The sequence below is a fragment of the Pecten maximus genome, unplaced genomic scaffold (assembly GCF_902652985.1).
Source record: "Pecten maximus unplaced genomic scaffold, xPecMax1.1, whole genome shotgun sequence".
Lineage (NCBI taxonomy): Eukaryota > Metazoa > Mollusca > Bivalvia > Pectinida > Pectinidae > Pecten > Pecten maximus.
In genome coordinates, this window is record NW_022979452.1 from 21,099 (window position 1) to 46,898 (window position 25,800).

General features: G+C 36.9%; 3 protein-coding genes across 3 annotated transcripts in view; 1 reads left to right on the forward strand and 2 right to left on the reverse strand.

Moving 5' to 3' along the window:
- The first annotated feature begins 1,358 nt into the window (after positions 1-1,358).
- Positions 1,359-25,800, forward strand: part of LOC117318665 (myosin heavy chain, clone 203-like) — a 75,583-nt gene continuing 51,141 nt past the window's right edge. The window contains exon 1 of the mRNA XM_033873627.1: positions 1,359-1,509. The gene's annotated coding sequence lies outside the window, so the exon portion shown is untranslated. The remainder of the gene's footprint in view (positions 1,510-25,800) is intronic.
- Positions 6,553-7,392, reverse strand: LOC117318663. Its single transcript, XM_033873624.1, has one exon. The coding sequence runs from the start codon at positions 7,390-7,392 to the stop codon at positions 6,553-6,555; it is 840 nt and encodes a 279-aa protein (XP_033729515.1).
- Positions 11,477-12,886, reverse strand: LOC117318664. Its single transcript, XM_033873626.1, has one exon. It carries the CDS (start codon positions 12,884-12,886, stop codon positions 11,477-11,479), a length of 1,410 nt encoding a protein of 469 aa, XP_033729517.1.

The window sequence follows — 25,800 nt, forward strand, 5'->3', positions numbered from 1 at the left end:
CCTTTTGTGTTCAAATTTAATGCAGTTTCTACATTCTTTCCATCTTATAGCCAGGTTAATATCAATATTATGGGAAGTTCTGAGACAGTAAGTTGGTTCACAAATGCCTACCCTCGAAGTAATTTCAGAGTATAAACCGATAATTTGTGGTTATGGGTCTGGAATACAAATGATGATAAAGAATTCATTATTAAGCTTTAACAGTAGTACCAGTCACTGTCAGATATGTTGATTGTACATTGGTGATGTGTGTTTGAATCGGTTTGCCTTTCTAATATACATTTTTTACCAGTCTGTTTAGTTAAAAGAAAGCCTGTCAATTTCCGACAGCTGTCATTCGGAGTAGGTATTTGCACCAAATCTGTTACAGGAAGGAGTAATGGAAACTATTCTGCCCGGTCTGAGGCTTGAACAAGCGACCTTTCGCTTTCGAGACAAACATCCTACCAATAGGTTTAAGTGAAATTCTTATTACTCTGAGCTATTAAGGTGACATTATATTCTACACTTTTACAATATAAAAACAATACTTTGTGTGTACAAAAACAATGCAACTCAACCTTAAACCCTGTTTAGTTGCCTTTAGTATTTCATTTGACCTCACAAGTAAAGTATATCCATTGAATGGCGTGAAGCGTAACGTGTTTGACGAAAACGCAGTAACAACCTACATTATCGGTACACTACTTTAAAGGGCAAACGAGCCTAGGACCAATCATTTTACACTCCCTTTTTTATCAACGGATTTTTTGTGTGTATACAGACAGCTATTATTCCGAAAAATGCATTACTGTACTGAGCCTTAAAACATAAAAGCATATTTTGAATTAAACATGTAAAACAGTAATTCCATTTAATACAGTTTATAAAAAAGAGTTCCAATTCTTCGTTTTAAAACCGAATACAAGTAGATTAAAGTTGCTGGCATGCATAATGATACCCTTAGATTAGTAAATAATTTGTGTAATAAGTAATGCACATATTTGTTTATTACCTTCAAAGTTTTGGCATAACTTATATCCTACAATGTGACAATGATGTCAAACTTTAATATCTAGAATAACATGTATATTTATTAGCATATCATATTTGATAAAATTAATAAAAAATGGAGAGTAGATTGTTAGTCATTATGAATATCACAAAGAACAATTTGGCTGTATAATAATGATACTTTATTTGTTTTTCCGCCATGAAATAAACGCTTATCGATGTAGGATTATAAGCGTTTGAATCTCGTTTACATTGCATCTGGATGTATTACAGTCGCTTACTGTGATGTTTCGGCCTCGATATATGTATTTAATACACCGCTATCAACAAAGCGGTTAATATATACGACATCCATATCACATGAGTGAGTGGTCATTGAATGATTCGTGTGCATATTTCCGGGGTAAAGTACTGTGATATTATCGTCATTATATAACGGAGAACACTGTCTCATCAAAGCAACGTAAGATTCGTTACCATATCCTGTCATCGACGTCCACTTGATACAACTGACCGGTATGTAATATTTTTGTTGTATTGTCATATATATGTATCTCATTGAGGGCAAGCACATTACTTAGATTTAACGATGTAGTCATAGCTCCAATGTAGTAATTTGGGGTTGTGATGTGTTCTGGGTTTCCGGTGGTGGTAAGGAGGAGGTAACAGTTTATATAGCAACAGCATTGTCTGTACGTTCATGCATGATTCCGTTTGTCCGTTTCACAAAGTTTATAGAGTTTAGATGGTATGTAATATTTTTGTTGTATTGTCATATATATACATGTATATATATATATATCTCAGTGAGGGCGTGCACATCCCTTAGAATTAATGATTTAGTCATAGCTCCAATGTAGTAATTGGGGTTGGTGATATGCTCTGGGTTTCGGGTTTGGGTAGGTTTTCTATAGCAACTGCATTGTCTGTACGTTTCACGAAGTATAAGTATAAGTTTAGGCTGTTGCATTTGTAGGGTTTTACCTGAATCACCACCACTGTTTTTATTTTTAGTAACAAAGCACACGTAACCCAGTGTATGTACATGTATACACATACCGCAGCCAACACCAATGCAAGCTATACCTCCAACTGGGCACCAGTACACATGTATACATGGCCTTACTAGTTCTTCCTTATTAACCACAACTAGGAGCGTACGCAGTGCGCAAGCTCAAATAGGGGTCGATTTGACTGTTGTTCCTCGCTATCTGATTATTTTCTATAAAAGTAGTAAATATGAACGTATTTTGAATAATTTTGATTCCCTCAAATGTAAACATGCAGATACTCAAAATGTCCACTATAACTATAGTTTATAACGTACAAATACTGACAAAATTAACATCATTTGGACGACGACAGATATAGAAATAAAAATAATCATAAATGGTCATTGTGTGACGGAGCCACTGATTTACTGATCTCACAACAGTAATCCTCGAGTTTTCTACGTACAGTTTATTAACATGTTTACATGTTACAGACCCGTGTACGTTCGCTGTTCCGTCTTAAACGCAAACGCTACGGAAGTGCTACGGAAATGGTACGGTAATGCTACGGAAGTGCTACGGAAATGGTACGGTAATGCTACGGAAATGGTACGGAAATGGTACGGTAATGCTACGGAAGTGCTACGGTAATGCTACGGTAATGCTACGGAAATGCTACGGTTGACGCTCACAAATAATCGACCGTTTCTGAATAAATTATCTGGTTCTGATAAAAAGCGGATCCTAGACGAAGCGAACACGAAGAAACGACGGTACAATGGTGTTTGATTGAGTGAATGTTGTATCGGGAAGTGGAATAACGTTTTATCAAATTGTACTACTATAGAAAACCTCCGTATGCAAAAGATTGTAAAACTTTTAGAAACCGGAAATATTAAGGTGATATAAGGATCTTTTAAATTTAGGACAATTTATTATTCTCGGCAACAAAAAACGATAGCATTTAATTTTAAAATAAAATCACTCTCTACACTAGCGCTCCGGCCGCGTATATGTTGTCTCTGTGTGTCCGAACTGTATTGTTTTTGTTTTTATGTATTTATCTATATTTTCACTGCATTTATTCACTGCATTTGTACTGATAAACCGTAAGTATTAAGAAATCAACTGATTGAATTGAAAAACTTGTATCAAAGTGTTAATTTAGGTACAGGTAAATAGATCAAGATTTCTGAACACAGATTGACCAGGCTATGAATAGACCCCCTAGAGGGCTAATTGTAAAAAGGAGAAACTGACCAGGTGTGGTGATGACTTACACACCTGAGCCCGATGACTCCTAATCAAGTGTATATCCATGGCCAACAGGTGAAGTTGATGGTGGTGGGGAGGGGGGATTAGTACCCATGGCAACAAGTTAGGGGGACAATTAAGTCAAGTACATGTACATGTCTGGCAAGTCTATATATAACAATCACTGGTACATATTACTGGTGTGTATGCATTGACGATTTGTTTAAAAGTCTGATGTCGGATCAGAGGAAACTGAGTGATAAAAACTAAAAACAAGACATCAATAATTATATACTTAAGAATATACAATGTACACGTGTATATCACACGTCTGCAATGGAGCGGACTCTGTGTGTTTACGTGATAATGGATAACACTCTGAAAATCTTTATTAATGGACTTTTTTGTGATCTAACCTTCAGTTGAGTGACAATAAATTAACCTTTGCACCCAAGGAGAAGTTAGGAGTGCACGATAATTAGTTCACAACTGTTTCTCTTTTTAACTTATTGTCACAAAGGACATAACCAGGTAATACATTGTTTCAATATATAAAGACTTCAACAGTGTAGAGTGAAGAATCTACCCTTGAAATTAATGTTGATGTTGTTTGCGATCATTTTAATCATTTACGTGCTTCTATTACAACACATCTGTTTGTGTCAGGACCTAATAATGGCTGACTCAGGTGTACATTACATTGAAGCGAAACATCTAGGAAAGGCCTGTTGCCAAAGGCCAACTGGGAGCAATATGCAGCCCTACAGCCTTGAGGACATGCATCCTATCACACCTTACCTGTAAGATGCTGATCAGTCTAGCTCTTTTGTGTCTGGCATATGGTATACCTGGCCAGGTGACCTGTCCCCAATTAACCCCCCGGGGTCCAATTATTGCTCATTCTCACTGAGCCAACATATAGAAATCTACCTGTATTACCAGGCCAACATGTCAAATTTTACACCTGGGTGAGTTTAAACTATAGCAGTAGCCTGTTGTTACTTTCATGAGAGAAAATATAGAAATGTCAAGAATATGAATATGAGTTATAAAATGATGACTCAAATGATTCTCCCTCTCTTTTACATTTGTTTTTCTCAAAACTTTCCTTTTTGCCGATGATGGTAAATTTTGTAAAGCAGCACGTCATATTTAAGACTCCTATCCGATATTGACAGAGTCTACGACTGGTGTAAAACTTTAAAATGTACGTTTTATATAAAAAAATAATATTGGTATATAACGTTTAGCAACAAAAGATATACAACTGAGTATCCCGACAGCTTGGGTGAGGAATCTCTAAAGAAAGAAACACATGCTAAAGACTTGGGTGTATGGGTCACTCCGAATCTTAACTTTTTATTTCATGTTAGATATGTGGTTGGTAAGGTCATGCCAATCTACATATTTGGATTTTCAAAATGTTATTCGCTCTCTGTACATTAGTGCAGTCAGTTAGATTACTGCTCTGAAATATGGTCACCATAGCAAGCAACACTCGTACACCAGATTGAAGTTGTACAGTTTTTTTTTTATTTTATTATTTTCTTTATTATTTCTATGTTTTAAATCAAAATTAAACGATAATAGTCTACATTACATGTAAATTTGTACACAATTCAACTTACCTAGTCTGGTATGAAGGCATTAATACATATATTTTTATTCAAATCTGTACATAGCCTGCTTGATCGAACTTTTACAGGATAATTTAACTTTTTAGTTCCACATCTTTTTTTGACTAGGTCGAGTAGCTCAACCTGGCTTTATCCCTGTAAATTCTGGATTATTGTAAGAAATTGTAATGTTCTTAAAATAGTCCTAATTAATTTTAACTACATGTACCTTCGTCATGTTCCCGACAGTTTTTTAACGTTTCACTTGAGAGATTTATGTCGGACGAAGATTTGTTTTCAGAATTAGGTCTCTTTTTTACTGATCATATCAAGATTTACTTGATTGTCTGGATGATTTCTATTTAGGACATCAGTTCTATTTCACATGTGTATGTACTTTATATAGCGTATCTGATCTTACTATGTAATTAATTTACTCTTGTTATACTTTATCAGAGACATATATATATATATAACACATATGATATGTACGTCTCTGATTTTATCAATTTGTTATCAATTCTGTGATTAGACCTTTGGGTTTTAAAATTGAAATAAATAATGAATAACTCCATATATCACGATGACATTCTCATTAAAGTTGGACGTTTTATGAATCAGTCTATAGCCTTACCTGTAGGCTATAATTATCTCTTATTGATTGGAGTGTAGGACAAAAGCCCCCTCCGGACATTAGCCCTCCCGGACATTAGCCCCTAGGACAAAAGCCCCTCCGGACGAAAGCCCCCCCCCCCCCCCCGGACATTAGCACCCCCCCCCCCAGACAGAAGCCCCTTCTTTAGAAATTTAGCTGGTATACTTTATATAAATCTGTTTTTTGAAAAACAGAAATTATATATATATATATTGTTGTTTTTATCTCTGAAATTTGGAGAATAATTGTGTGGAAAATGAAGGTCCTTGGTTCAATGTCAGTGTAGCATTATATGTCTGTGGTTAAACATCATAATTTATTTTTTCAAACTTTATATTATTAAGTAAGCTAAAAATTTCAGGAAACTCTCCATGATGAACATATTGTTACTGATTACACATAATTTTTGACTTCCTAATTAATATACTGCAAATATTGATAATCAAAGAAATGCCTACAAAAGCAATAAACATTTGATCCCTATTTGCAGGGGGGGCTAATGTCCGGGGGGGGGGGGGGGCTTTTGTCCGTACCTCTATTGTTCTACCTTTCACACCTATATCACTTGGTCCACAAAATACCTTACCTTTAGTTTACCTGTATACAACATGCTGTGTTGTTTGTATTATTGCTGTTAATTAAGTCTAACTACCCTAGTTTACCTGTGTGATACTGTCTGGAGCATTTGTACCCTATACATGTAGCCTGACCAGTGCATATTATATGTAACTGTTTTAAAGGTTAGACTATAGCACAGTAAATGTAATATTGTTTATTTAACACGATCTTCATCTTGGTTTCCATCGTAATGTGTCGACTACTACTAGGATCCGCCATTTTTTATTACACTAAGATCGATGGACCATGTGACTTGACTTGTTTTTTGTGAGAGTGTTATTTGTTCTATACAAAGATACTGACAGATTTATAGCCGTATCTATGTAATTCTCACCTCCTTATAAAATTATTTGCTGTCGCTATATTTCTTTTTTGACGTTCGGTAAGTATATGACATTAGACCTTTCTAGGATAGTTCACTCTCCTACAAATCGGTCTCCACCTTCGACATGTCGTCAGTTCTCACATCTTTTTTCTGGAGTTCGGACTGATAAAAGGTGCCTTTGATCTCATCCCCATCGTAGTCTTTAACTCTAAACACTTGTAAGCCTCCACGTAGTATCTTTTGAGAAATGGTGAATATCTCTCCTGTCCATTTTTCGTCGTATTCTCGGGAGAAAAGGTTTCTCAAATGGGACAACCTTACTTGATCTCCAACTTTGAACTTGACAGGTTTACGAATCTTCTTCGTTTTTCGGATCACAGACTGTTTCTTCGGCCAATACATTCTCCACCAGATGGAAGTTTCATTGGTTTTAGTTACATTTGCTGGGGCCATACCGATCGTCCTATGATACGTCTGATTGTAGCTTTCAGCAAACGTTTGTAATTTTGTCACATATACATAATTTCGTTTGTGTGTAAAATATCTGTACAATCTGGATTTAATAGTCTTGATGACTCTCTTGTCTTTCTTGTCTTTGAGGAGTCTCATCCAAAGATACTTGGAGAATACGTCTATGACTATGAGTACGTAGGCATAATCGTCGTTTTCGCTCTTGAACTTGACCATGTCCATGAGATCGGCAGACCATTGATCGCCTATCCCCGTCACTATGATTGTGTTTCGCTTGAATGGACGTCGAAAGGATATCTGAAGACTGTATGGCTCTTTGCGTTGTAACAATTTTCTTATTTTGTATTTACTGATGACATATTTTCCGTCTTTCCGTACATATCTATACAATTTGTCGGGTCCGGAGAAACTCCCCGCATTTGCAAGGTCATAATAAATATCTCTTAGAAAATCCTCCCAGGAAAGCATCTTTCCTCGTCAATTGCTAGACGTTGAAATGAAGCTTTGAACAAGAAGCCTTATTAAATCAGTCATCGTCCGATTCCTCATCTTCGGATTCATCTTCAGATTCCCACAACTCTTTTACAACATGACGATTCTTTTTAAGTGCCATCTTGATTGCTTTACGATCTCCATATCAATCGTCTATGAATTCTGTTACATCATCCATGATCTTTTCGTGGATCATACCATTTCTTAGCTGAAGAATGTGCTGGATAATGGCTTTATAATTTTGGTAAAATTGCTCCATATCTTCTGATTCCATCTTCTCGTTCGCCTTTTTCTGTGCTTCGTTATCAGACATGCCCTCGTTAACGTATTTATCATACTTTTTATTCCATTTAGCCTCATTCGAAGACCTTGCTTCATTCATCAATGAATTAAAAACTTCATTTTCTTAACTTTCACCACTCTCCTCGTCGGGCTCATATGAGGTCCACCTTTTTGGCTGAGGCCCATCATCTTCGTCTATGAATTCTCGTTTCCTTTTCCTAGAATCACTACTGCTGCTGCTGCTGCTACTGCTGCTGCTGGGAATACGTCTGTTCGATTGGAGTGTCAGCCTGAAAATGAGCCATAGTTTGATATCTTTGTCCTTTTATAGACGGCTCAGAAAATATGTTATTGCGCATGCGTAATGACTCGGATGTTGATGGTTTCAAATCAACGAGAAGATATCCATATGACTTCTGGGTGGCATCTTTTAAGTATCTCATGAGGTGTTGAACGTTTTCGGGATACATATGTCTGGCATCTATCTGATTGCAATGGCAGACATGTTTCTCTGGTGGCTTCCCTCTGTAAATAGTTCGTTGATGCGGGGGTCTTTGCTTGTCGTCGACATCAGATCGTTCAAGACGATGAGGTTCCTTATTCGTGGATTTAAGAAGGAGTCCAGGGTTTCGTTTCACAAAGCTTCGTAACTTACGAACGTTCGTAAATATTTACGAAAAAGTTACGCCAAACTTACGAATTTCGTAAGTGCGTTTCACAAAGGTGTTCGTGACTTTTTTCGTATCTTACGTCAAAATCATACGTTCTCCCGGTAAAAATATACCGCTCTCTAACTTGGAGGTAAAAAAGGATGACACTTCTTGGGTGAAAATTGTACGCCGGTCCTATTCCCAGGTCACGTACACAGACTATGAACTTTATTTTGTTCTATCAAAACAACCGTATTATTGATAGAAGATCATTTTTTCTATAAAATTCCAATTCTTATTGTTTATCATGCGTTAAAACAAACAGTAACAACGCAATTTTTACAGATTTTGCCCAATGCCCAAAGACATACAAAATGTTCTTAAAATAGACCATATGTTGGCACAGTCTGCGAATATGCGTACAATTAGTTTCAGGACAATGTGTATTTTGCCGGCACCCTCCTCGACTTTCAAAACCCGGTTTCAACCTCGAAACAATCGCTCACAAGGCATAGTCGTTCTCTTATGCTAATTTATAAATGAGTACGTCATTTTCTGTTCAAAAGGGCATGTGTGCTTACGATTTTAAATTGTTTTCGTAAGTTACGACAGGGTTGATATGGCGTAAAGTTACGCAAGGTTTTTGCGTAACTTACGAACGTTCGTAAGTTACGAAGTTTTTGTGAAACGCTTAGTAATTCGTAAATGTGACTTACGAAAAGTTCGTAAGTTACGAAGCTTTGTGAAACGATACCCTGTTCTATATACAGCGGTGTCCTTTGGAGAAACTCTACCTTTGGTATTACGGTTGTCTTAATGACATCATAGAGAGGTTGCCATCGTTTGTACTGCCATATAATTCGCCGTGGAGCTGGTTTTATTTTGGTCAAGCAGTTTGGTAGCAGTAACTTGACAAAGTAAGTCTTTCCACAAGAAGTAGGCCCCGATACATTTGCAGTAAAGGGGTGTTCAAAAACAAAATTCTGCTGCTGCTGAGGTAATACATCATCTACAGACTGCTCCATAACGTCTATATAAGACGGCTTCCGCTGCTGCTGCTGCTTCCGCTGGGCTTCTACCATATCGTCTGCCTGCTTCAGTACGTCTGTTTAGGAAGGCTGCTGCTTGGTGACTTCATCGTCATGATATATTAATTGTCCTTCCATATGTTTTTGTCTTACATGGCGTTTTAAATCATGTGACACTGGTACTTCATGTCGATGTGTTCTCTTCGGTGTCCAGGTATGAAATGACAAGTTTTCAGGCTTTTGGTCTATTTATACTCAATCTGGCAATGCATCATGGGAAAAAAAAACCTCGACACTTTTGTAACAATAAATATCTATAGTCCCTGTCGATAAGACAGTACACAAGACAGGGACCCATCTTATGTCTGTCTGTACATAGAGCCTACTCTAAAATGGACAACATGATTTATTGACACTACTGAGAGTCATCTACCACCCGCATTATGATACTCATGTGATCTGTGTCGATTGTACACCTTTCCCCTACTAGGCAGAGTCCTGAAATGAGACCTTTCTAGGATAGTTTACTCTCCTTACTTTGTATCATCCAATGACCGTACGCATAGCTAGTAATTCCATAGTTTAGCAGATATCGCTTATCGTCGAATGGTGAGAGGCCTATTTTAGTCATAGATATGTTTTAGATTTGGTGTTTGAAACTTCTGATCTGATTCATGTGAGACATGATAATTCTGTTTTGAAGAAGACATTCCCTGTACTGCTCGAAACGAATGTGGTTTTCAATAACATACTTTTTTGATACCTTTCGCCTTCTTTGATTCTACGTGTGTTATCACTTCTGTACCATCAATATCGTTCATACTATTGTATGTATATGCGTACATCTTTGATTTGAGCCCAACAAAGGCATGGATCGCATCGCCATGAGTTTCATCTTTCATTTTGCCTAGTACTTTCTTATTTTTTGTACTGTAGAGAGTATTGTCTTTCCTGAACTCCGATGTATCGAATAAATCACTGTCCTCTAACATATGTTGGTAGAAATCATCTGCCTGAAAAGTATATGCTAGACTGTTGGTATCGGTAAAGAGAGTTTAGTTTAGTTTAGTTTATTTTGTTTAACGTCCTATTAACATCTAAGGTCATTTAAGGACGGCCTCCCGTGCGTGCGACATGTATGAGTGTGGAGAGTGCGTATGTGTGTTTTGGGAGGCTGCGGTATGTTCGTGTTAAGTCTCCTTGTGATCGGCCGGAACTTTTGCCGATTTAAAGTGCTATCTCACTGAAGCATACTGCCGAAGACACCCAGCAGCACACCCCACCCGGTCATATTATACTGACAACGGGTCAACCAGTCGTCCCACTCCAAATATGCTGAGCGCTTAGCAAGCAACTACCATTTTCGGTAAAGAGAAGGCGGGCATTATATCCAAATTTCCGTTTGATGTAATTGTAATGAAAAGCATACATCAAGGTTTTTGAGATGTCCAGGATGCTGAATCCGATGTAGATTGGTCGATTCAGATAAAATTCAATTCAGACTAAATATTCAGAGAAAATTCTGAACTCGTGAAATGTGGGTTTGCAGGTTAGTTTAATTGCCTTCTTCTCACTGTTTACAAGCTTGACGTCCATTCTCTTTCTTAAGTTCTCCATGGTCTTGCAAAACACGCTGTTGTTCATTAACTTATAGAAATAGTTCTCGAAATTGTTTCGTGATTTCCTTTTCTCCGTGTTGTAATATATAGAAGTCTTCAACAATGGCGCCTGCTCGAAGGTTAAAACTCTGTGGACTTTTGTGAGTTTCATTCCAAGTGAAAGGTATTGTGTCTTTAGTTTCTATAGTGTACCAAATATTTTTCCTTGTTTCTAAGGTTTGGGACGAGTTTCTGTGCCAGTTCCTTAAACAATGTTTTACTCGTTATGGGGCTAGTGGATATTCGTTGTGTAGGTCGTGGAGTTCTGTAGGATACTCTAGGTCTACTTCCAGTATATATCCACGGTTCGCATCATCGGTAACTATCGTGATATCAAGCATATCATCGGTAAGCCAGACGAAATCATGAGTCGGCAGGTATTGAGACATGGCCAAACCATACAAATTGTTTGCATCCAAGTAGGTGATGTATTCTGTTGGTTTCATTGGGTCATACCCTCTGCAGATAAATTTCCAATTAGTTTCTCCAGTGATGTTCCCATAAACTGGAAACTGTAGATAAAGTCCATACAACCCATGGGGAAAGATATGTACTTCTCCATGTTATTTGGGATACATTTGATTTCTTTATCAGACACATTTCCTATTGCCTGCATGATGAGATGGGAATTGTAACCCCTCACATTGTGGAAGACGACCGGAATCCGTCCTGTATACTTATATTTTATGTTACATTCGTTGTGAGCTGCTCCCCTGAATGCTCCCGTCACGTGGCAATGATCCCGCACTCTATCATCGCCCATCCCTTTTCCACCAATGTGACATATAGTTGCACTTTTGAATGATTGCCAATCACAACCTGTCATGATCATCGGCTCGACATGCTTAAAGCGCTGTTCGATTTCTTCCTGCTCTCTCAGGATATATTCTATAAAGTTCTCCGCCACATCTGGTCCTCTATAAATCAATGGATGGTTGGAAGTCTCTTTTGCAAGACCTACAACTTTGTAAGCAAAACTAGAAGGAATATGTTGGATGGTCTTCTCAGTATGTGATCTTTGCGGGTCAACCTCACATCCATGTACAGGCACTTGAAATGACTCGAAGTCTGCATATATACTGTATGGCACCTTTAATTGTTTTCTGACCTCCTTATAGAACAAACATTTATCCTCTTCTGAAGGTAGCTTCACTTTCTGGGTCCCGTGCTTACGACAGTATGAGATATGACTTTTTATTATTCGTTCCTTGGTAAACCCTTGCAGGCAATACATGCAGAGGTAATATCTATGTCCGTGGGAATACCGGTCATTCAGAAGCGGGCCCATATCCTTGATCCAGCAGTAGTGAGACTTACGTCCATCCGACATGAGTAGTGAATCTACATGTAGGTCAAACCTTTGTTTTGTCGCGTGGATCGGAAATAACGAACGCTTTTCGTATCCTAAGACATTGCTGCTGATCTTGTTTCCCGTCTCGAACTTGCTGAGGTCAGCTACTTTGACGGGAAATGAAATACCAGTGAAATCGAGTTCACCTTGATAATCTGTGTATTTAGCAACACGCTGTGAATTTTTTTTGGCTGGGTGCAAAGCAAATAAACCCGACCACATGAAACATTTCTTATCCTTGTTTTGAACATTGATGATAGCATGCTTAGACCTCAGCTTGATTGGTAGGGGGATATAGCTGGCTCGTTTGAGAGGACTGTATTTGCTCATATGTATTTGTATTTGGAGCACCTTGTCCAATGTCCAGTTGCTTCCCTGTCGCTGGTATTCGATGAACGATGTGTAGATCTTTGTGACAGATTCTCTCAAGCCTTCATCGATGTCTATTGGTTTTAATGTAATCTGACAACGTCCTCGGAAATGGGTTGTAACGCGTTCCATAGTTTCTCCCCTTGGCTTGGAAAATTGTACTTGGATCGATAAGTACCATTTCAAACCTCCATGGAAATCGTTCTCTCCAGTTTGTTTTTGATGACGTCATGCTGATGTTTGAGTAACACCATTGGGTCTAATCTACCTATACCTTCGACAGGTAGAGTGACTACTTTAAAAGTTCCGCCAAGCGTCTTCTCTGAATATTCGTCCTTTTCCGTTGGCTGATTAACTTGTATGTTTGGGTTCACCGAAATTGTTGAGTCGTTGTCCTTGTCTGTACTTACTTTGGTCAGTGCTACTGGTTGATCCTTTGACGGTTGGGCATTCTCTTTGTTTTGGTGTTCTTCTATTTCTAACGCTCCCCCATATTGACTTTTGTTGTGTGTTTTGAAATGTTCACGGTATTTGTCAGCCCTCCAAAATGATTTTCCAAAACATATATGTAGTAGTTTCCCATGAACCTTCTTATGCCTCGTAAGCCGATCTTTTCTCGTGAAGTCTTTGCTACATACATCACATGTGAATCGCGAACTTTCATGACTGACTATATGTTTATTCAAAGTCGTTTTGTGCTCAAAAGATTTGTCACAATGCGGACAAGAAAATGTCCCCTTCTTAATCTGAGGAGCCTTGTAATGGGTATCTTTCATTTTTTCCATAATTTCTACAATAAGAAAAAAACAAATTTAGCGATGTGCTATCCTCTATGTGTCTGTTTCAGAATGAAACTTTGTCGATATTACTTCTGTATTTATACCCTTTCTTATCAATGACACCATTACCCTCATTTGATTGGTTAATACAAAATATGCGAACTATGGTTAGTATTTTTATCGCAGATGCGTTCTAAATTTTGAAGCGTGTAGGCGTGAAGCTAAGAAATGCTGACTGACTAAAGGACTGAAGTTACAGTACGCGTCAGGTGTTATGGTTCTCTTCCACCCTCAGGGTTGCGAGTGTCACTCGAGTGTAGAGGATTAAGTACGCCCCGTGTTTCAACTCGGGTGTTTCCACCGGCCATCACCGGCCGGGGCCTGGCGAGTGTTGGGGATTAAGATCGTAGGAAAAGGTGTGAAGACTCACAGCTGGAGACGTGGTCGTGGTCAGAGTTTTGCGACCTTTCACCTTTACCTGTACTGATTGTTTTACCATGTAACAATTCATTTACATGCTCCTTCGGATTTTGAGAAAACGCAAAATACTGTATAGCCGTAGATTGGCTGAATGATCATGAATTCATACGTAATTTTTATTAATTGGCAACGAACTCGTGTCCTAGCTGCTATTACTCTCAGGGACGTCAATTATCACAAGTATACCTGGTAAGGCATCAGTACGTGGGATGATTATCAATTTAGACAAAATATTTCTGGTGATTTCAAAACAAGCACTAACTCATAGAGTTTTCGTACCCGTCTCCATCGCATCACGCCACACAAAACGCCCGAACCTCGTCTTGCAGTACAAACGCTAATGCTTTATACACATGTACATGTAAATGTAATAAAGAATTTGTATATCGATTCAAGGATGAGCAAATGGTATTGATTTGAATTGTGTAACCATAATTATGTTTTAAACATTTGATCGCTGACGATATTTAACTAGTTATTGATGCATGCCGCGCTAACAAAAATGTATCGTTTGTGTTCTTATTTTTTTTTAATTGCACACATTTCCCTTAACTTGTGAACAAATCAAAAATTTTAATGAAAAGGTGCTACAATTTGTAATACCAGAAACATATATAACAGAGATAAGTAGCTCTCTATTTGCCCCGAAGTGATACCCTAATGAGCGAAGACCGATTTACCTGTGCTCGCGTGTGTGATAGGGGACAAGGCCTTCTCGTTAAGGGATATGCTTGACTGGTCACGAATAAAAGGAGCCATGCACCAGTTGTACGGGTAAATAGCGATTTTATTTATCCCTAATACGCGTTTTTGGTAATGCGTCCAAATATTTTTTTTTAGTTTACCAGAAATTAATATGAATCTATGTAAATATACAATATACGTACATTGTATCTACCTGTACATTGAAGTAACCGAGGCGTGTGATAGAACCGCGGTCGTGTATGGATTCATGGGTTAATATACTAATTATATAATTAGCGTCCGGTAGTAAAAAGGCGGTCAATGGCTTCATCAAGTTTTCATAATGATACCATGACAACTCTTTGTTTATTTAACATTCGGAAAAAAATTACTTTAAAACTCTACTCATACTCAAACTGTCAAATTGTAATAATTATATCGTGGCTCTTATAAATATTATAAGTGTACATGTACGTGAAGTCAGCACACTCGATACACTAGTACCGATAACATATTTTCTTTTCAATATGCCACCTCGGAATATTACGAAAGGGTGTTCAAACTGTTTAGTTGCATTTCATCAGAGACTTGTGTATATCAGGATATATACGTCTCAGATTTCATGATACTAGTTTAGTTGTTCCGAGATCCAGGATTCTTTGTGATGGCAGTGTTACGATAGGCCAGGTGTATAGTGTTCAATGGGGACATAAACAGACAGAAGTGTCAGATGCTTTTTTTTTTTTTTTTTTAGTTAAGTTATTATTATATTAATCATTCAAGACTTACTTCAAAGTCAATCGAAAGCCGAGCGGGATTTACTCGCTCGCGCTCCAATCACAATATTGCTATAAATAACACAAACACCAAGGCGGCAAAATATCGTTAAATGTTACAGTGTTTTGTTTTCTCGATTTCCCGGTAAACATTTGTGGTACTCATCTAGCTAGGATTTAAAAACTAAAAACGTACATAATTTGGAGTGTATATGTACCGTACATTTACAGCACAATACATCTGTAGTATCGCTAGTATAGATCGTGATTTCATTACATAAAACAATATCTCCGTTTCTCAACACCGGGCTGGGATACTGCAGAGACGTATATATCAGATATATCACGTTTCTGGATACTGTAAGTACAAAATGTAAGTCCAGCTACAGAGTACCTGTACTGTACGACAACGTATGTTTCAACAAACACATCACGGTATCCGGCAGTGTACCTGTCAATCATGAATCAGGACCTTTGTTCCACTAATCCCCAACACTCTACCACACCGTGTCGCGCGGTGTCAGTAAACAGGTGACCACTCGGGTTTTGAGCCGGTGTCAGCCGGTGTTTCAACCGACATGCAACCGACCGAGTAAGTGGAAGGGATTAGACCTCGCCACTGTGGCGGTGATTGGGGACCATACCACCTGACGCGTACTGTATATGGTGTTCGTACGAAGAAAATCAACGCTTCTGTCACCAGAAACGGAGCATCACCCGATAGGCCCACATGAATTTTGGCCGGAAAGATGTTCCTGGATATCGCGGGGACATGCCACTTTATAACACCCTCTTTCCGTTGTGGACTTGTGACACCGCCCTAATCTAGTATACTCAATTCATGTGTAACAAACACCTCAGTCGTGCAAATTGATTTCTAAATGTTACACATTTTTAAACGAACATTAATGTTCGGTTTTTGCAATCAAGAACTGGACTGAGAAATATGATCATATTTGGTAACCACATTCACCAATACGCCATCTACTGTCTGTTTCTATGAAATATGGCTGCCCCCATTGCCTTACGCTTCAAACAATTTACTTGCAAAAACATCTTCGTTTTATATAGTAGATTTACCGAAAATGTTGAAATGTATTCAGTATATGTTTTCAGGATCTATTCGATTTGAGAAATGCATAACGCTAGCGAAATTTGAAGACTAAATGAACCTGAACTTTGCGAATAACTCCGGGGATCCAGGTCAATATATTTATGTAAACAACTATTGCGCAGGCCCATTCGTTTCCGGATGTTTAGAAAGTTTTGCTCTTCCGTGTTCATTCCAAAACGGCTGACATTATAGCATAGGTCTGCAAATATGTCCGCGATTTACTTAATGTTTAATATATATATTCTAGAATGTTACATCATTATCAACTAGGTGTGTATTTCTATAATTTAGAGAAAGAAATATATCAATAACGGCATACGAGACGATACATTGCATCATACTATAGGTTACTGTACTTGTTTGCGAGAAAGAACTGTACATATGTATAGGCTTACAATTAGGTGGCATTTGTGGTCAGGGTGACTGGTCATAGCGTTTCCATATACCATTTTCCTTTGACGAAAATGACCAATAAATCAAATGCAAATGATAATATCTTGTTATGTGCACGGGATTGCTTGCGATACGTTGAACGTATTTACCGTTGTAAGGGAGGTAACTGCAAGATTACGGAAATCAAAAGTTAAACCAATTTGATTGGTCGATTCTTCCATGACTTTGGCATGGGGTTTACAATCGAAGTGACAAATAACTACGGCAATATTCAGATGATATAAATAATAACATTTTTGGATACGTGTGGTTGACAGTTGTTGTCATGTTTAAAATGAACAATTATATAGCTTGTTTTTATTTCGGTAAAGACGAGAATATTTACTGAAACGGACCACAGGTGAGGCAGATTTGGAAATACCGAAACGAAGAAAAATGGGTCTTAATTACGATATAAATTGGCATTATTTTCAGAGAATTGACCCAATATGTTCTTCAGTGCCTAATTGTATCATATGTAAAATATGAGAGGTTTATTTGACCGAATTTTAATTTTTCATTTGCGAATCACGGCCCGATTGTCGTTAGAGTTGAATTACCGAAATGGCCGATACTGGACCCAAAATCGATATTTTTTACGAGAGAAGGACCCAATATAGTAATCTTTGGTGTGTGTATAGAGACCATACAAGATGATTTTTTAAACATTTACCTGGAAGTATTTTGAAATAATTTGCGAATTCACGACCAAATTTTCGATTGTGACGAACTACTGAGACGGTGTTAATTATAAGTTCAATCTGATTAAAATCAGCTGTTCGTCTACGTAAAAAAAAAATTTAAGCCGGAAAACGGAAATCTGGATTATCTAAAAACAAATGCAAAAATACTTGATACATTCACTTAATTTGATTTCCAGCCGTTAATTGTTATTTGTAGTTGTATAACTTCTGATATATTGTGATTGATTCTCAATATGATATTGCTGTGTTATTTTTCAAATTAATTTTAATAATTTTTTAATTTAGAATTTTCATTAAGTCGTGATCAAGACTTGAAATTCTCACTACACCATACTTCAAACACGGAGTAATCAATGCATTGATAAACTGAAAATTGAAGTCAAGCAATGAGTTAATATTTACCTTAAATATTTTTTCAATATACAACAAATGTTCAGATGACCTTTTTCTGCCATGATGTTACAAGATTTCAGTTACAATTCTAAAATTGAATTAGTATGTAGATATGTTATCCTGTCAATATCCACAAAGCGAGTGTAGTCTACTGTACTCAAAGTCCTGCCAGTAGATAGCAGTACATATACTTACATCTAGTGCTTACTTATGTGAACTATAAATCAATAACAAAATGGTTCATATATTTCTATACAAAATATGTGTTGTCTGAAGATCTGAATGAACGATGTATTAGATTATTTTTATGAAATATTCAAGTCATAGATCATTCTCTTTTAAAAATATTGATTTCATGTCCATTTTGGTAAATCAACTATGACGACAATCAGGCCTGGAATGGCGAATGATAACAAAAATTTTAAATACTTCTCGGTCAAATAAACCCCTAATATTATACATATGATTAATTTTGACATTGGAGAACATATAATTGTGTCCATTCTCTAAGCACTGGTAGAAAGTACAGAATAGAGCTTCATAAATATATTCTCAAAATTACTAATTACCCCGGTAAATGTAACATTTTACATAAATCTCCCATGACTGATGGTGAAGTTAAACTTGCAAATCTCCTGTGTCATTCCAATTTGGATAAGTGTAAAATATATACACCTACCGTGTATATATAGATATAGATATGGGATGCTTCACAAATTTGCATACAGTTATGGAATTTTATAACACCCCCAAAAATGTTCTGTCCACATAAAGGTGTGATTTGTGCAATTACATTGCTGAACTGTACGTTGGTTCAGTATGATTTGATGATCAACATTGGAAAAGGACAATACATAGGGAATGTGTCGTCCCATCGAAAGGACTGTAATCTTTGTGATCAGGTTTGAAGTTGAAAATTAAGCTTCAAGTTTTCTTTTCCTGTTTGCTGAATTATTCGATGAAGATAGTCTTTATCTGGTTGTTATTCTTTACCACATTGTTTACAGTACTGTAATTATACCAGAAGTATATCTTCTCATATACAGATTTATTAACACCAAATGATTCCTGAACAAAAGGAGTCAAGGTTTTTTGTTTTGAAGTACTATGCATGCTTGAGTACAGTTCCAATAGGATACATTCCTAATCCGGGCCTTGATTAGCTATGGAAAGCCGTATGGGACCCCCGACTCCGTTCAAGATTTTCAACTAAGAAATAATAACACTTGCGCGGAAAATGAAAAGCCGTGCAAGATTGGCGTACCGTTGAAGATAAGCCGTTGAAGATTTGACCGTTAAAGATTTGTGCCGCGGAAGATTTGCCGCGGAAGATATACTGTAGCTGTGTAGAACTGCCGCGGAAGACTTACCGTTGAAGATTTACCGTTGAAGATTTACAGTTGAGTTAGATATATATCTCTCGGCCATACTCAGCAGTTAAAGTTTTTTGCCGTGTATGATATACCGTTAAAGTTTGTATTACCGTTGAAGATTTAGCCGTTAAAGTTTTTACCGTTGAAGATTTAGCCGTGAAAGATTTTTGCCGTGTAAGATTTACTGTTGAAGTTATTAACGATGAAGATTTTAGCCGTGTAAGATTCGCCGCAGAAGTTATGCTGTAGCTGTAGAATTGCCGCAGAAGATTTACCGTTGAAGATTTACCGTAGAAGATTTACAGTTGAGTTAGATATATACCACTCGGCCATACTCAGATTTTTGCCGTGTATGACTTACCGTTAAAGTTTGTATTACCGTTGAAGATTTTGCCGTTAAAGATTTTTGCCGTTAAAGATTTGCCGTTGAAGATTTTTGCCGTAGAAGATTTACCGTTGAAGATTTAGTTCACACAGAAGGTACGTATCATGCGCATGCGCAATGACCTTCTATTAATGTCTTGGACAATACAACGAAAACAGAGACCTATTCATTTATAACTGCCTATTATAGGTAATAATAACACGAGAGTGATTTATCAAACAGGAATATTATTGATTTAGGTAATTATGAATGTAACATAACATAAAATAAGTTTATGAGTTCATGAGATTATACATATCAACAGTTCCCTTTGTTATGATGGTCACGTGCAGGTCGATATATAACACATAATTCCATTTTTTCCTTGACCAATCGCTAACTGTAGTACACATTTCTTTTTGGCCTCATTCATCAAAATTTCATTCCAAGTAATCGAGTTGATAATGAAATCATTATTATCATAAAACAATATATATTTACAGAATGAGATGTTTACATAACTCACAAAGTATAAACGCTCTCATCAATATTATTAAGGATAATTACACGATTCAAAGATATATTGGTAATAGTAAGGGTGAAAATGCTAAACGCAAATTTGAAAATGAATGGAACAAATGGAATAGACTTATAATGCTGTAACTTGTGTATTTTTTTGTTTTTGTTTTAGAATATCTCCAAAACAATTGCTTGAATATATTGCTTCTAACTTCTGTTTACTAGATTATGAAGGAGCCTTTCACATAGCTGATAACTCCATATTTGAAAAAAGAATATAAATTAAAAAATTAAAAACAATAATACAGTCTTCTAAGTTGCATTTCTGCCATCTCACCCTACCCTAAATGTAGAATATACTGTCTAGGATACAGAGTGAGTGAATAAAGGCTTTTGAAATATTTTTTTTTATCTCACCCCCCCCCCCCCTTTATTCCACTACTTGTCCATATACATGTAAACATTGATGTTTCCTAGCATACTATTCAAATGTATTTAATGTGTTAGTCAGGTTGTACATGTGTGTAAGGGTGTACATGTATATGTATGTAAGGGTGTGTATGTATGTGAGAGTGTTTATTCATGTGAGGAAGCGGGTATATGAGGGTATGCATGGGAGGGTATGTGTGTGTATGTGATGGTGAAATATATAAACAAATTGTAGTAAAGAAATTATACATGTGTAAATTGCGAGTGTAATTGATGCAATGTATTTACAGTACAGACATCTTGATTATTTAGTTTTCTCTGCATTTAATGTTTGAGTGGGACATATGTATGTGTGTGTGTGTATAAATGTGTGTATGTGATAAATGATTAATTGCAGTAATTTTGAATATCTTTGATTTATACAAATTTAGTAAATCTAATTGATTGAGTGTATACAAGTCTTAGTATGTGTGTGTGTATGTGTGAGAAAGTTATGCATTGTACATTTTTTTTATGAAAACACTGAATAAAAAGTAAATTATCAAAAACAATGTAGTACACATCGATTTCTAAATCGGTAACAGATAGATTCATATTTATCCTTTGACTACGAAACTGTTGTACTATTTCAATATATCAAGATGGATTATTTGAAAGATAAACTATACGAAGAATATTTTCTTGTTTGAGCTCATATTTATCACTGTGTACTAATTCAAACACTAGCGGGAGGGGGTCAAAATGCAAAAATTTCCAGATGGTCTGAACCGCGCTAATAAATGTAACATATTTGTTGAATGTTATTTATTTGTCTCAATGTGTGAAGCATGATCCATAATTGATAAATAATACATACAGATACATTAGATTTATTTGCTTGATTATACTATTATATCGTAGTGTACATGTTTCAAAGTCTGCTCCGCCCCATCAATCACTCCTAAAATTCAAATAAAGTTGGATCAAGTTTTCAGAATTGTGCGTCTCGTCAAAAGGACGGACCCCCCCCCCCCCCCACCTCCCCCCGCCCCACCCGAAAAGGGGTGATCATAAACCTTTGATAGTACAGGAAATAATGGAGGAGTGTGGTGTGTAATATGATAAAATTCGTTACACATCGTAACATAACATCTTACAAAAGCTGACTGACCAATCACAAGTAGTCATTTGGTTGTGCAGGCAATACATTGGCTAACTAATCTACACAGCAAAATTTATGTGACAGGTCAGCAACCCAAACCTGGCTGGTGTGAGTAGGGGCGCAGGTCTGTACAGTAATTTACAACATCATGATAACTGTGAATTAAAAGTGTGCTTACATTACCTAGCTATGAAAAACCAAACAACATGTCATATAGTTCAATATTATTCTTTAGGATTTATTGATGTAACACTAAGGGGGGAAATCATTTGAATGGGTATTATGTCTCGGAACATAAAGATGTATGTGGTTTATATAATTATCTTCTGAAATTTCACTCACAACTTGTATTAAAGACGTTTCATAAACAAAAAATATTGTAAAGAAATTATATAATGCTATACTCCAAAATCATTTTTATTTTTGAATACAGTTCATATTATACTTTGTAAAGTGTGATACAATTGTGAGAGTGACAGAGTGCAAAATTGGAAATAAATAAGTTTTAATGCCGTATTGTTTTATCTGAAAACAAACCAGGCTAGCCAAGTTCCAGTATCCTGGCTGGTATATGTCTGTCAACACTAGGGCATAGTACGGAGATAATTTAGGTCACTTGAGGTCAGTTTTAACAGCCTTAGTGAGATCGTGACCCAGAGTATTATGTCATTTGATTAAATAGATAAATAAGATTAATGCATTTTAGTTTCTTGCATTCACATCTATAAACACAGACAAGATTTGTCCCTTCCCAACAGTGTAGACCACAGGCACACGTGTGTGTTTCCCCTACAGTGTAAATTAGACCTTAGGGAGCAAGCTGTTGCAGCCATGCATGAAGAAAATTAATGGATACTGATAATGGTCCAGATAACACCAACATACACAAATTGCACCGAATCTCTGCCTTTACAAGTATTTTTCTTGATCAAATTTCTCATTATCGACACGCAGTATTAAAAATCGATGTGTACTGCAATTAGCGATTGGTCAAGGAAGAAATGGAATTATGTGTTATATATCGACCTGCACGTGACCATCACAACAAAGGGAAATGTTGATATGTATAATCTCATACACTCATAAACTTATTTTATGTTATGTTAGATTCATAATTATCTAAATTAATTATATTTGTGTTTGATAAATCACTCTCTGTGTTATTATATCTTAAAATAGGCAGTTATAAACATATAGGTCTCTGTTTTTTTTTGTATTATCCAAGTCATTAATACAAAGTTATTGCGCATGCGCATGATGCTTACCTTCTGTGTGAACTAAACTTCAACGGTAAATCTTCTACGGCAAAAATCTTCAACGGTAAATCTTACACAGCAGAAATCTTTAGCGGCAAAATCGTCCACGGTAAAATCTTTAACGGCAAATTCTTCACAGTAAAAATTTTCAAGTGAAAATCTTACACGGTAAAAATCTTAAGCGGCAAAATCTTCAACGATAAAAGAAAAACCTTCAACGGCAAATCTTACACGGAAAAGTCTTCAACGGTAAAACAAACTTTATCTTTAACTGTCGAGTATGGCCGAGTGATATATATTTAACTCAACTGTAAATCTTCTACGGTAAATCTTCAACGGTAAATCGTCTGCGGCAATTCTACAGCTACAGCATATCTTCTGCGGCAAGTCTTACACGGCTAAAATCTTCAGCGTTAATAACTTCAACAGTAAATCTTACACGGCAAAAATCTTTAACTGCCGAGTATGGCCGAGTGATATATATCTAACCCAATTGTAAATCTTTAACGGTAAATCTTCAACGGTAAATCTTCCGTGGCAGTTCTACACAGCTACAGCATATCTTCCGCGGCAAATCTTCCGCGGCAGGAATCTTTAACGGTCAAATCTTCAACGGCTTATCTTCAACGGTACGCCAATCTTGCACGGCTTTTCATTTTCCGCGCAAGTGTTATTATTTCTTAGTTAAAAATCTTGAACGGAGTCGGGGGTCCCATATGGCTTTCCATAATTAGCAGCTCTGGTTTTTGGTTTTCAGTAATTCTTTATGTGTGTTGCATCATATTAAGTTGAAATATGCCAAACTAACGATGGAACTAGCCTAAATTTAGTGCATATTAGAAGTTGGCATCAATAAGGTCACAGAGTCCTGGCTGTATTAGAACTGATGATACCTTCCCGAAAGAAAGAAGACATATTTTATTTTCATCCATCCAAGATAGATCAACAAACTTCCAATTTCAATTAGGACCTTACAGAAACATGCATGTGTACAATCATATCGGAACAGCTGCAAACATTTCAAATTATTTGTAATTAATTCCTAAACCGATATCAGTAAATTGATCAACTTTAAACTTAGAAGATTACTGATTTTGCATTAAGCAATAATGTTCGTTTACAGTACTTACAGTACTTTGATTAAAAGATATAAATAGAAGTGAATAAGAGTTTTTATTAGCTAAAAGCTACCATTTCGTTGGTATGTCTGATTAAAGGACCAAGGTCCTATAGCGTTCGTACGAAGAATATCAACGCTTCTGTCACCAGAAACGGAACATCGCCTCATGAGCCCACATTAATTATTTGGTCGGAACGATGCTCCTGGATATCGCGGGGACATGTCACTTTATAACACCCTCTTTCCTTTGTGGACTTGTGACATCGCCCTAATCCAATACACCTAATTCATGAGTGACAAACATTTGACGTCTATTCTCTTTCAGAATTGTCCCTGAAGATTTAGTCGGTGTTCACATGTTGAAACAGAAATTGAATCTGAATCGACCAATCTACGTCGGATTCAGCATCCTGGACATCTCAAAAACCTTGATGTATGATTTTCATTACAATTACATCAAACGGAAATTTGGATCTAATGCCCGCATTCTCTTTACCGAAAATGGCAGTTGTTTGCTAAGCGCTCAATATATTTGGAGTGGGACGACTGGTTGGCCCGTTGTCAGTATAATGTGACCGGGTGGGGTGTGCTGCTGGGTGTCGTCGGCAGTATGCTTCAGTGAGATAGCACTTTAAATCGGCAAAAGTTCCGGCCTATCACAAGGAGACTTAACACAAACATACCGCAGCCTCCCAAAACACACATACGCACTCACCACACTCATACATGTCGCACGCACGGGAGGCCGTCCTTAAATGACCTTAGATGTTAATAGGACGTTAAACAAAATAAACTAAACTAAACTAAACTCTCTTTACCGATACCGACAGTCTAGCATATACTATTCAGGCAGATGATTTCTACCAACATATGTTAGAGGTCAGTGATTTATTCGATACATCGGAGTTCAGGAAAGACAATACCCTCTACAGTACAAAAAATAAGAAAGTACTAGGCAAAATGAAAGATGAAACTCATGGCGATGCATATACATACACTAGTATGAACGATATTGATGGTACAGAAGTGATAACACACGTAGAATCAAAGAAGGGAAACGGTATCAAAAAAGTATGCTATTGAAAAAACCCACTCGTTTCGAGCAGTACAAGGAATGTCTTCTTCAAAACAGAATTACCATGTCTCACATGAATCAGATCAGAAGTTCCAAACACTAACTCTATAACATATCTATGACTGAAATAGGCCTCTCACCATTCGACGATAAGCGATATCTGCTAAACGATGGCATTACTAGCTATGCGTACGGTCATTGGAGGATACAAAGTTAGGAGAGTGAACTATCCTAGAAAGGTCTCATTTCATGACTCTGCCTAGTGGGAAAAGGTGTACAATCGACACAGATCACATGAGTATCATCATGCGAATGGTAGATGACTCTCAGTAGTGTCAATAAATCACGTTGTCCATTTTAGAGTAGGCTCTATGTAAAGACCGACATAAGATGGGTCCCTGACTTGT

Coding starts and splice junctions, on each gene's coding strand:
- LOC117318663 (XM_033873624.1), bottom strand. CDS start 7,392: ATGCTTTCCTGGGAGGATTTTCTAAGAGATATTTATTATGACCTTGCA.
- LOC117318664 (XM_033873626.1), bottom strand. CDS start 12,886: ATGGAACGCGTTACAACCCATTTCCGAGGACGTTGTCAGATTACATTA.